At 41.2% G+C, this 13,405-nt stretch overlaps 1 protein-coding gene across 1 annotated transcript in view; it reads right to left on the bottom strand.

Moving 5' to 3' along the window:
- Positions 1–430: 430 nt before the first annotated feature.
- The window catches only part of GUCY2F (guanylate cyclase 2F, retinal), a 149,699-nt gene continuing 136,724 nt past the window's right edge, over positions 431–13,405 (bottom strand). Inside the window, exons 15-18 of the mRNA XM_088482930.1 lie at positions 12,880–12,978; positions 12,204–12,298; positions 9,569–9,654; positions 431–1,434 (exon numbers count right to left, since the gene is read on the bottom strand). Coding sequence (XP_088339056.1) covers positions 1,323–1,434; positions 9,569–9,654; positions 12,204–12,298; positions 12,880–12,978 — 392 coding nt within the window. The 3' untranslated portion in view covers positions 431–1,322. The remainder of the gene's footprint in view (positions 1,435–9,568; positions 9,655–12,203; positions 12,299–12,879; positions 12,979–13,405) is intronic.

Below are 13,405 nucleotides of genomic sequence, written 5' to 3'. Positions count from 1 at the left end.
TTATGGGGGTTCCCCTAGTATATGATCACTATATGTGTGACACCATGTACATTGATATTGTTGTTGTTAAAGTGTATCCATGACCACACCGTCGGATCTGGTTACGCAATTTCATAAGGAGCCTAACCCACAGTGTCACACAATGCCTCATTGTGTGACACTGTTTGTTAGGCTCCTGACGAAGGTGGTTGTGGCACACCGAAACGGCTGTCGGGCTGAGTATATGGTGATGGCTTCTGGCACTGCACTTTCGTTGTGATGAGTATTTCTGGATTACTTACCACTTTATATGCTGCTGATTTTTTGTGCTTTATCATCCAACATGCAATGCATTTAAACAGATATGCACCTGTTTCAAATTTCATGAATGTGTTTTGTATATAAAACTCTCTTTGATACGGCTGTGCTGGCTCTTGAATATTGCCTTGAATTAACTTTTATGTGCTGATGCACTCCGGGGACCTTTTTTGATTGTTCTTGTGTGCAGCCTGCTAATGTGCAAAATATATATATATATATATATATATATATACATACACACACACATACATACATATTGGGATTCGGTCAATATCACAGCACATGGGATGCCGGCGCTTACAATCCCTGACGCTAGCATCCCGAAGGTAAGCAGCGGGGTTAGGGGGAGGGTTCGGGGTTAGGGACTAGGGGAAGGGTTATGTTTAGGGTGCGGTGAGGGGAAGGTTGGGTTTAGGCATCGGGGAGAGAGCGTTAGGGGTAGGGAGAGGGTTAGGATACTTGTTTTGACAATTATGTCATTTTTTTTCCATTTTAAACATCTTTATTCTGGTGATTACATACTATATTGAAAGCACAGAATAATCTTTCTACTGTAGCTTGCATTGCCTACACATTATACTGTTATAGTGTTTGATTTTTACATTTGGTCTAGGATGTACTGTAGTAAAGACAACAATAAATTTGCATACAAAATAATCACATATGTGGGATATGGGAAGGAGACCATGTATTGCTCAGAGAGACCTTCCCCAACACTTTGATTCCATTCTCTGGCACAAAGGCATGTCTTGCACTGCAGAACTAGACCGTGCAGGCCCTCTGCTCTCCGAACCCATTTATGTGACACAACACTCCCCTTATTCCACAGTAGAGTTCCTGCAGTGTAAAGATTTAGCATAGATCAGGGACTGGAGATTGGGAAAATGCAGGGACTTCCATCTGTAGGGGGTTTATCCGATGTAATATGTAAATCTTGTTAAGGATGACCTGAAAGGTGTCCTTCTTTACTGGTTCAGAATTGAGTTAATCCGTCAGATTAAGGTCACCATCTGTAGCTGCATTCATCCACTTTCTGTTTCAGGTGTCATGAGATATGTAATTTGCCGGACCTGGGATATTTTCTTCACTGCTGTTTTCAGGAGTCGCTTTAGATCTCGGAAGGCTGCCTCATCCCTACAAATACAGCACAAAATACATTACGTAGATCAAAGGCATTTAGGTTTTACTCTAGATCATTGGTACTCTATGCTCACATAACAATTACATGTTATATATTACATTCAAATATATTTCTGCAAAGATTTCTTTCTGCTTTCACAATAGTTTATCATTCATATATTAAAGTGCAAATAGCTTTTTCCATAGTTATTTATTGGTAGTTTTCTGTTTCGTTAGATGGATAGTACATGATATGGTAGCATTGTCATAAATGTCAATAGCAACAGTCTCAATTACATGACCATTATTCTTTAGCCAGAGAAAATATTCTTATATACAGTACAGTACAGATTTATCAAAGCTTGTAGAGAGATAAAGTGGAGAGAGATAAAGTACTGTACCAACCAATCAGCTTCTAAACACAACATGTAAAATGAGAGTTAGGAGCTGATTGGTTGGTACTTTATCTCTCTCCAATTTACCTTTCTTTAAGCTTTAATAAATTTGCCCCAATAGTTACAACATAACTATGGTGTAAATGAAAAGGTATTATGGCTGTTTCAATATTGCTTTTGTTTGCTATGAGCACGGTACCAAAACTATGCTCCACTTAGCTACCAAAACATTGAACACTATAGAACAGGGTTTCCCAAACTCGGTCCTTAAGGCACCCGATCAGTCCAAGTTTTAAGAATATCCATGCTTGTGCATAGATGGTATAAGCAAACTGAACCTGGGCCTCATTTATCAACGAGTTTTATCATTCACAGCTAGTGATAAAACTTGTTGCATATGATAATGGTGCTCCAGCCAATCAGCTCCCAACTGTCATCTTTTTGAAAATTAACAGTTGGAGCTGATTGGCTGGAGCACCATTTATCATATGCAACAAGTTTTTGTGAATGCTAAAAGTCGTTGATAAATGAAGCCCTGAGATACTAATTAAGGGGTATATGTACCAAGCCTTGGGAGAGATAAAGTACCAACCAATTAGCTCCTAACTGTCATTTTTCAAGCACAGCCTCTAAAGTGACAGTTAGGAGCTGATTGGTTGGTACTTCCTCTCCGTCCACTTTATCTCTCACCAAGGTTTAGTACATAGGGGGTGATTTAATAAAGCTCTGAGAGAGATAAAATTGGAGATAAATAGCACCAACCAATCAGCTTCTAACTGTCATTTTTCAAACACAGCCTGTAAAGTGACAGTTAGGAGATGATTGGTTGGTGCTATTTATCTCCAATTTTATCTCTCTCAAAGCTTTATTAAATCTCCCCCATAGAGCCCTAAGTCACCTGTGCTTAAGCATGGATATCCTTTAAAAAATGGACTGTAATGGTGCCTTGAGAAAGACACTGCTATAGAACATTAGATCTTTTCTGACCTTTATTCATACTATTGTGTTACCCACCACACGCTACTGTAAGAATTGTATACAAGATATGCAATCAAATCCAAATACGGCTGCATCTCGGGATTGGTAGACCAGAGCAGCTACGAGCGATTCTGAGTCCTCAGTCGCTTCTCACCAATTGCTGAAAGGCCATTGCTGGGTGGCAACAGGGAATGCACACATAAGAGAAGTGTCCTGTGGACATGTAGTCAGTGGCGGCACTGGGGTTGGTGATACTTAGTGCGGCAATAGACCCCCTGCGCTTATGGATGAAAAGGGAGTGTGGACTTATGGGCAAGGGGGCTTGGCATCGAGGCACACCACTGTTTCATTACTCTGGGGGGAATTGGTATGAAATACCGCCGGCCGCATGGTTCGATTCCCGTCAGCGGCAGCCCGACAGGAGCAGAGTGCGACGCAGCGGAAGCCCGACAGCACTGGAAATCCAGATCGTGGATAGGTAAGTATCCACTAACCTAACCTAACCCCCCTAACCCTAACCCTCCTTAGGGGTGCCTAACCCTAACTTCCCTCCCAAGTGCCTAACCCTAATCCCCCCTCTAAGTGCCTAACCCTAACCACCCCCTTCCCCGCTGCCTAAACCTAAGACCCCCAGGGGGTGCCTAACCCTAAGTCCCCCCTGAGGGTGCCTAACCCTAACCCTCCCTCCCCCTAGCCTAACCCTAACCCTCCCGGGGGGCTGCCTAACCCTAAGTCCCCCCCTGGAGCCCTAAACCTAACCCTCCCCCCCGCGGCTGTCCGCTCGCGGCGCCCGGCATCACTACGATCGTGATGCCAGGCGCCGGTCTCCCGGTGTCGGGGAAATGCGGGCGTCTACATCGAAACACCCGGCATTTCACCCTTGCCGGGATAAGACAGTCGGGAAGCCGGCTGCCGGTATTTAGGCAGTCGGCTTCCCGATTGCCTCCCCTCTGGGGGCATGCCCTGCATTCCTGGAGATACCATCTTGCCCCCAGAGTCTCTCCCTGCACTGGTGACTCCTCCTCAGAGTTCATGAGCTAGGCACTGCACAATAACATCACCGTGCAGTGCTTACTTCAGATCACTGAGGAGGAGCAGTCATTTTAGTGTCACCCCATTGGAGGGTGACACCCGGTGCAGTCTGAATCTCACTAGTGACGCCACTGCGTGCAGTCAGAGTTGTAACCTATTCTAAGTTGTGCATATGGAGTGTGCACACCATATTCAATTATATCTTCTGCACCAAGCATGAGGTAGATGTGTATGCCGTTAACAGTGATGGGGGCCATGCAATCACTTAGATGTAAATCACTTAGAATACGGACAAATAGTTACATAGGACTTACGATCGCTGTATGCATTTGGAATTGCCACTTCATTACGAGCAACTCAGAATCAGGCCCTGTAGCTTATTATTATACATTTATGGGATAAGTTGTTTTTGAAAATGTTTGTTTTTCGAGTAGCCAGTTGTACACAGTTGTTTTGGAAGTGAAGATAGAATTGCAACATGTTTTCAATAATGCTTCAAGAAAAGTACTGTAGTTCCCTATTTCATCAATTCTGTGGGTAATACCGTTTCATTTCGCTTTGACTGACTACGCAGAGACTATACTAAATCGTTAGAAGAGGTTTGGCACAGGAAAGAGCGAGAGATCAGTTTCATGAATCGGCATCTAGTGCAGAGATGCACAAGCCATGGATTTGGGTCCCACAGTCTGCATTTGAAAATATCCTATACATTCATACAGAACTGCCTTGGGGCCCTAGCTTAAAAAAAAATGACCACTGGTCTAGTTTAAGCTCCCCCACAAGTTTTGTGAACCAGCTCATCAGAAGACTAAATGCATTATTTTAAATTTGTCAGACAGTCACATTACTAGGAAGAAAAGGAAAAGACAACTTGTAGTCAGAATGTAGAGCTGTGTATTCTTAGGCATCATCATATGTAACACAATTCTGTAACGCATTTGAGAAGTACATAATGTATATATGGATACTAATAATTATAATTGTACCATAACTATTGATTCATAAATACTTTTCTATAACATAGTAAGGCTTAACTGCTGCCTTAAATTGAGAATATTATGATGACAAACACATTGTGACCTTTCAGAAATGTTCTTACAACAATATTTTCTCCAGAGAACACAAGCACACCTATTATTCTATAACATGCCCCAATAGTGATCAGTGTGGAGACATACATACATACATAATTCAATTGTTTAAACTATAAATAGTGGACAAAAAGTGAAAACACCTCGGTAAATGAGGCAGCATTTGTAACCATCATCAACAAGTTGTCAGCTGTTGATGAATAATGCTGCATCTTTCCTACACAACTCCAGACAGTGGAAGACTACAGCAAGGAGCAAACAGTCATACTGGTTACACATGGTGACGGTGTCCTTTAAGTGACTTTATAATGGTGTTTTCTAATTTTTTTTTCTCCCCTACCTATATGTTCACTTGAAACTGTTTGGGGTGCATCAAATATGGTGCTGATGCAACAACTGGAAAATGTGCCATACAGACACTATACCCAGTGGGAAACATTGCATCCTTTGGTTGTTCTGGCAGTCTAGAATCTCCCAAAAAAGCCACTGTAAAAGTTTATAGAATCTGGCCTAGCGTTTGGCTGTTTGCTGCAGGATGGGCCTGTAACATTTCATATGACTCAGTAGTTAAACCCCTCCTGTGCTCAGATGGAGAACATTCTCTTGCCATGAAATAAATGGGACCTAATGCAAAGTTGAATGCAAATCGGGTGAAAATTTTCCCATATTGCATGCCCAGAACATAATGTGTATATTTGCCCAAATGCAGAGTTGTACATATCTTTGTGATGCACTTGCCCCCTAACTAGTTGCAAAATAGCCATCTGAAAACAGGCGCATTTACCTATGTCTAACTCTGCATCGTCCACAGTAGGATAGACATGCTCGCATTGAACTTTGCCGACATGACAGTGCACTGTAACAGCCCAGTTATGTCCCCTCAGTTGTAGATAGAGATATGCTTGATTCCAGATCATGCACAGTACAAAAACACAAAACATAAAGATATACTCCGTGATGGGCATACTCTGCATCACGCCCAGGGGCGGATTGGGCATTTCTTTTTGCGGGGAAAATCCTGGTGGGCCGATTGGTTGTGGGGCCGCTTGTTATTTGAGGCCCTGCCCCCCGATTCGCGTCACCCAGTCAGCTCCTGTGTGCTTTAAACAAGCAGGCCAGCTGTCTGTCAGTACTGCCTGGCCACGCCTGAGCCTCTCTCACGAGAAGAGAGGCCAGTGGCCAGCATCCTATCAAGGCTCCACCCAGCGTTCAGTCAGCGTCATCGAGGAGTGAGGTGAAGTGGTGCGGGACCGCGGGTGACAGCATGGCTGCTGTGAGGGTAAGTTGCGGCAGGGATGGGGGGCCCCCAGTCTGTCAGCCTGATCACATCCTCCCCTCCCCAGGCTGTGAATGGTCATGTTTAAGTTTCATTTCACAGCCTGGGGAGGGGGCAGAGTGGAGAGGAGACAATTGGGTCTGGCTGCAGTCTAGGGGTGATGATCTGTCTGTGGGGGATGGGGGGGTCTGATATACTAGGGGTGTGGGAGATGATGATCTGTCTGTGGGGGAAGGGGGGGTCTGCTATATTAGGGAGCGGGGGAGATGATCTGTCTGTGGGAAGGGGGGTCTGCTATACTAGGGGTGGGGGAGATGATGATCTGTCTAGGGGAGGGGGGGTCTGCTATACTAAGAGCAGGGGAAATGATGATCTGTCTGTGGGGACGGGGGGTTTGATCTGTCTGTGGGGAGGGGGGGTACTGGAGACACACATATAGGACGGTAGAAACGCTGATACACTAGAAGAAAACACTGGGGCACAGTAATCTTCAGTAAGATAACAATTCTAATGAAACCATATTCTGATGTAAATTGTACCAAAAGAGCAAATATATTTTATTAATATAAAATTGTTTGATATGGGAAACCCACATTTATTATCTGGTTGAACCTCTGTTGCATGATAATGACATTGGTTTTATTGGGACACATACAGGCGGTTTCCAGACCATGGGATCTCGTGCATGAATGGCAAATACCAACTCAAGACACTGCCTGTCCAGGGAGGATCAATTTCTTCAGAGATTCCCCGTTGCAGAGAAATCATATAGGTAAGAAAAAACTCATTCACTTGCTCCCTGTGCTCATTCACTGGAGAGAGGGAATGTGGGCATCAGGGTTGTCTTAACAGCAGTGTGGGCAGTAGCGGCTCCAGGCACGGGCAAGCCAGTCCATCGCCCGGAGGGCTACTGTTTCTGGAGGGCGCAGGAAACTCCCACCTCCCTCCCAGCACTATAGTACATATTTAAGCTCAGAGGGAAGGATCGGAGGAGGGAAGGGGCGGCAACACAGGACGGCTCTGGGTGCAGCACAGCCTAGCACCAGCCCTGAGTGTGGGCCCTGGGCAAAGCAATGCACTGTGGCCCCTACCCACCCATTCACGGTAAAAATAATTTAAATGGTCAATAAAATGGAACCCTCCTGCATGCCAATCAGACCTCCCACACATGCAGAGAGACTCTGTCTGACTGGTCTGAAGCCGGCAGATGAAGTGAAATTGGGACTGAGGTGAGTACTCACGGCTGTAGGGGGGCGGGTTGGTGGGCCCCTACAAGCTTCGGGCCCTTGGGCAACTGCCCAACAAGCCCAATGGAAGAGATGGCCATGGTGGGCACACCCATCAGCTCCTAGAGTGGTAGGCATGCCCCCAGCATGACTGAAACAGGGGGAGTGGTTTGCAGGCATAGTGTTTCACATTAGGCCACACCCCTTCCCACAAGGTCACACCCACTTTTTCAGCGAGCGCACCGAGGGCCACTTTCACAGTTTTTTCCAGGGCCACTTTCAATTCCCAATCCGCCCCTGATCACGCCCAATGTGTACAAATTCTGCCAAGCCAAATATAGCTCTCTTATGCCAAGATTTATCAACGAGTGTTATTCTTGTTATCACTCTTTACTAATCTTAAATGGTTCTCCAACCAATCAGCTCCTAACTGTCATTTTTCAAACACATGACAGTTAGGAGCTGATTGGTTGGAGCACCATTTAAGATTGATATATCCGGGCCTCAATTTAATGGGCACATTTTTTCAAATAAGAGATGCAGAGATACACAGACTTTCAGTACTTCAGGAATCCCTGCAATATAAGAACTGAATATGCTTTTCCTGTCATTGGTAATTGGATCAACTATCTTGTTTCCAGGATCGTCTAAACTGACCAAACTTCAAGGCAATAGAACAAAAACAATCACACTTTCTTTCTGAACATTCTCTTCTTCTCCTTAGTTTGGGAACTTAGGAAACATGTGGAAAGTACTGTAAATTAAGCTAGCACTGTCACTTATTGCATTCACAAGAGGTGTATGAAAAATGGGGGTACAGGTACGTGGAATTGAAGAAACTTGATTGGCCAAAAATCTGAGTGGTTTTGATGTTGTCCACTATTCCTTAGATCAGGGCCTTAGAATCTGCTCCTCTGTTTTTTTCTCAGCTAGCCGCATCTGCAAAAGCTGAGCAAACAACAAAAGATATTGTGGACAGTCAGATTACAGCACCAGCTCCTCCTGCTCGAATCCTCAGTCAAATACAACTAAAACTGAACGTACCATTGGCAGTTTTTCCCTGTTTTCTGTTCGTCAGTCAAAGGAGAGCTCAAAATATTAGTTATTTGTAGTTCATTTAAATTGTGAAGTGATTTAAAAATGATCAGAATTGAATAACAATACTTAGTAACTGTACCCCAAAGTCTTTACTCTAATAGGTAGTAATAAAAATAATAATGATAATAATGCAGGTTTATTTTTGAATGGCCTTTTTTCAGAGACTGGTGCTTTAAGAAAATAATGTTTTCCCCGCAACCTTACTTCATATATAGGGGGGCAATTCAATTAGGTGCCGTTATCTAGCATTCGCATGCGTCGGGGGCAAGTTCCTGTTGCGATGGCATTTAAAGGCCGGCAACGCCATCAGAACTCGCCCCCTTCGCGTCTTGGATTCATAAATTTTTGCATGCAGCTCTATGAGGCTGCGAGCAAAAATCCATGAAATCCGTGAGTCCGGAGGTACTGTAAGTGCGCCATATAGGTGCACTTATTCATGGTGCAAGATAATCGCCCCATTGTTTCTCAGGGTTCTATTTACTAAGCAGTGTTAGGAGACAGAGTGGAAAGTGATAAGGTGCCAGCCAATCTGCTCCCAACTGTCATTTTTCAAACACAGCCTGTGACATGGCAGTTAGGAGCTGATTGGCTGGTACCTTATAACTTTTCACTCTCTCTCCTAACACTGCTTAGTAAATAGGCCCCTTATGCTGCTATTGGATGTTTATTAGAATTGTCTTTTGGCCAACAAGAAGACAATCTACATTGGACAAAGGTCATAAATAAATCTTTTGCATTAAGAACCTCCTGATTATTGCCATGCAATTAGGAGAAGAGATGCCATTAGACTGCAGGAGTAGTCGTTTTAGCATTGGACACAGATAGCATGTAATGTTATACATTTTCATGCATAACATTACCTCAGATATTCTTCCTTGCAAGTTGCTTTTCTGCTTTTCTTCGTTTGAAAGCGGTTATGTCATCCTGCAGCAAACCATGACCCATTTGCCTGTGAACGATATCAAAATAGTGACGACAAAAGAAAAACAAAAAACAGTTAGGTGGACAGCAAGAGGGTATCCTGCTCCTGGGCCGCATGGTCTCTCCGCTTACCCTGGCTTGATCACTGGAGGGACAGGTAACGGTTTTCTAAAACCTTCTTTTCCAACCAGCCAGTATGTCTCTTCAATACCTTTACCCTTATCCAAAAGAGACAAAGGACATAATTACCAGGTGGCTTTGGAAGATCCCCAGTGATCCACCAAGGCCAGGCTAAAGAAACCTTCAATACAGTTTGGAGGATAGTCTTTTAGAGCAAACAAGAGTCCATTTTATACTCTATGGTGCAAACTGTATCTCAGGAAAAAGTATATTTTATATATGTAAAATCCTAACCTACTAATCAGTGCTTTATAGTTTATACTCAATCATGGCATTTTAGTTTATTTTATATCATGTTCTAACATTCAACAACATGCTCTAAGACCAACATTTAAATATCCATGCACCATATTGTACATTTACATGTAACAATGAATACATGTACATGACTACCGCTCAGCACGATGTGAGATATACCACTATAATAATGTTCCCATAAAATAATAATGTGATACATGAATAGTAGAGCACAGGTAATTGTCCATTGAAAAAATGCTATAACCCATAGCAACTAAACAGATGTCTGCTTTCATTTTCTAAACTGTACTGGAAAAATAATAGTAAAAATGTGATTGATTGCTCTGGCCTGCAGCACCATATTTTACCCCACAGCTCACCAGTGAGTTATGACTGGATTTATTATATAAGCCAATCAGTGAAGGTACAGTAGCTGATATATAATTTCTATAGAATTCTGTAAATGGGCGTAACTACCATAGGTGCAAGGGATAAAGCTGCAATGGGGCCCAGAGCTGAGGGGGGCCCATCTTCCTTGACAGAGTTACATGTGTTCTATACATTTTCACCATTAGGTTGTACATAGGGGCCCTTACAAACTTTTGCTATGGGGCCTTCAAATACCTAGCTATGCCCCTGATTCTGTAGGTGGAGCACTTCTTACCTGGCAAAAATATCATGTTTTACTCCCAGAGTTACTAAACTAACTATTGAATTCAATATCTTCTAGAAATCCTTATTATAAGGTGATATTACCCAAGGGTTCCATGTAAGATGCCTAATATACTGTATGTTATTAATGCTGTTTATTATGATTTATTTGATCAAAGTAATATTCCTGCCAACTTTGATAATTAGGGTTTTGTAGCCCAAACATGAGACTGGTCATCTAAGATGTCTTACGGATAAATTAGATGAATACACCAGCCAATGTGCTAAAACATGTAGAAAAATCAACTCTTTGCCCTGATCAATGGCTCCTGAAAGTTACGTCTAAAAACCATTAAGTTTCTAAAAGTTATCTGAGGATGTAATCTGCTCCGGAAAGGATTAAACTCTGTAGTATCTTCATAATAAAGCTCATAATAGAAAACAAACCCTCAGTAAATAACAGTATTTTAAATAAACTGCTTTCATTTGCTTGCTTATTGTTTGTGTCAACATAGCGCAAGCTGTCCTTTACATTATATACTGAGCTTTGTATCGCAGTTATGAACAGAACAGTGTGTTTCTCTAAACAACAAGATGTAATTGAACAACAGAGGTTTTCCTAATCGCTTTGCCATAAAGCAAGTTATATACAATACAGGAAAGAACACAGTGGACATGATTAACGTCAGAGTATAATGAGATGGATATTGTGATTGATTGTTTCCAAAAATAAACATGAGACAAAAAAAAACAAGAAATAAAAGAAAACAATATATTAAACTTTCATAAATAATGCATACAACATAACAACAGCACTGAAGGCATATTGAAAATAAGAATAATTAAAAGGACTGTGAGCATCAATGGATGTTAGTTATAGGTTTTCAATATGTAATGTTAAATGATAATAATGTAAATTACTGTATGTTTAGATTGACCTATGAATTATCCAGGATTGATGTTCAATTCTTATAGTGTTGTAAGTGATTAGATGTAAAATAGTCTTCACTAATATGTTACATTGTTTGTAATGAAAAACTAATAAATAGCTATAAAAACTAAAACGCAGAGCTGGGGGCCCCATTCCATTCTGATACACATATAATTGCATTTCATATATGCATAATATTGTATTCCTAGTATAAATACATTTAGGAGTTATCTGGGAAATAATGTATGAAGCGCCTGAGTATATATCACATCTCTACAATACATACTGGATTTTTTTTTTAATCAACTGCTGTACAAAAAACTACGATAGTATAAGATTTTGGTTGTAGTTAGTGCGACAGAGGTGAATTCATTAATGTAAACCCTTGTGACGCCATATAAGTAACATATAATAATAATAATGACGCCATATAAATATCATATAATAATAATAATAAATAATAATAATAATAATAATATGGTTCTACCACATAATCTACACTCCACATCCACCCGAAAAGCCTTTCCACTGTAGTACAGACAGTAATTATGATCACTAAATAGTGTTCTTTTGCTGAATAGAGTTAATATTTTCCACAGGTAAAATTGAACAGTGAAATGTGTGCCCTTTATATGTCAGTATGGCAAGAATTCCTATCTTTGTACTTGTTATTTATTTCCTAGAAATTCCCTCAGATCTGACCTCAGCACAACTTCTGTGATGTCTTATAGGGATCACGCACAAGATAGAGAGAAACAGGCCACTTACCTTCAGCTCTGTCCTTCCTCTTAATTCCAAAATATATCCCTCATTTAAAGATCTAAGTGTTTTGACAGTGCTCTGATTGACATGAATGCGATAGGCTGGAAAGGAAAATAGGCATTAGCTAAATCTGTGTAGGTGGGAAATAAGAAACCCAAGCAGTATATAAGTGTCTTCCCTTCTAATAATATAAGCTAACAATTCTTGACAACCTAATGAGGACTCAGTATTTGAAAGGAAAGCAAATAGACAAGTGAAACGTCACATCACATATTAATTCAAATGTTCTGTCATTATGACTCAGATACAAATAATACAGATACATCTGACTCATCCTTACTTAAATGATAGTGAAACACTAGTATTTAACACTTTGTAGACACGTTTGCTTTGAAATGATAGGAAATACAATGTGTACTAAACTGGCACCAGAATATGCAATTCACTTGCTTAGTACATAACTTGGACAAGACAATAACAGAAACATTGGGAAGACCAATAAGTTCCTATTTTATATTTAAAATAAAATAATCAAGTTATCCGTTAATTAATCACCTGCCTACAGTACTAAAAATAAAGATATCTAAACCATACGGTAAATGTCATCTTTGGTAGCTGTAATAATATTGCAGTTATGAGTTGCACATGACGATTAGAGAGTCTGCCTCATTTCTTTACTCACGTGACCCTGTTGATTCCATGCGGGATGCAGTATTTACTGTATCCCCAAAGAGGCAGTACCTTGGCATTGTTAGTCCTACTACACCAGCAACCACAGGCCCTAGGGGAGGAAGTGCAAAAAGACTTAAAGAATAAAATTACCTGACAACATATGTACACATTGTAATAAAATTTTTCTTTGTTATAGGCCATCACATAAACATAATAGCCCACTTTCTATATCTATACACTAAGGGGTAAATTTACTAAGAATCGTGTTGGTCCCGAGTTGTATTCTCGGGTGATAATATCACTTTTTTGCAAATTGGGAATTTACTATCATTAAAGTTGGTTCATTTGTTCATCGTTTGGGGTTTAAATCTGGTGATTTAATGCTGCAAATTCGGCAGTTTTTGCCATTAGAAATGACTTCACCATCGGCTGAAATCGGAAGTACTTTTCATTCATTTCTGCCTAAATTGGGAATTTATCATTATTCGTTTTGCTAAATTCGGCCATTTTACACTCAAGTTGGGGCCTCAATAGAA

This window comes from Taudactylus pleione, unplaced genomic scaffold (assembly GCF_031769625.1).
Source record: "Taudactylus pleione unplaced genomic scaffold, aTauple2 ptg000296l, whole genome shotgun sequence".
NCBI classification, from domain to species: Eukaryota; Metazoa; Chordata; class Amphibia; order Anura; family Myobatrachidae; genus Taudactylus; species Taudactylus pleione.
The sequence above is the reverse complement of the archived record's forward strand: the minus strand, read 5'-3'. Positions and strand labels throughout refer to the sequence as shown.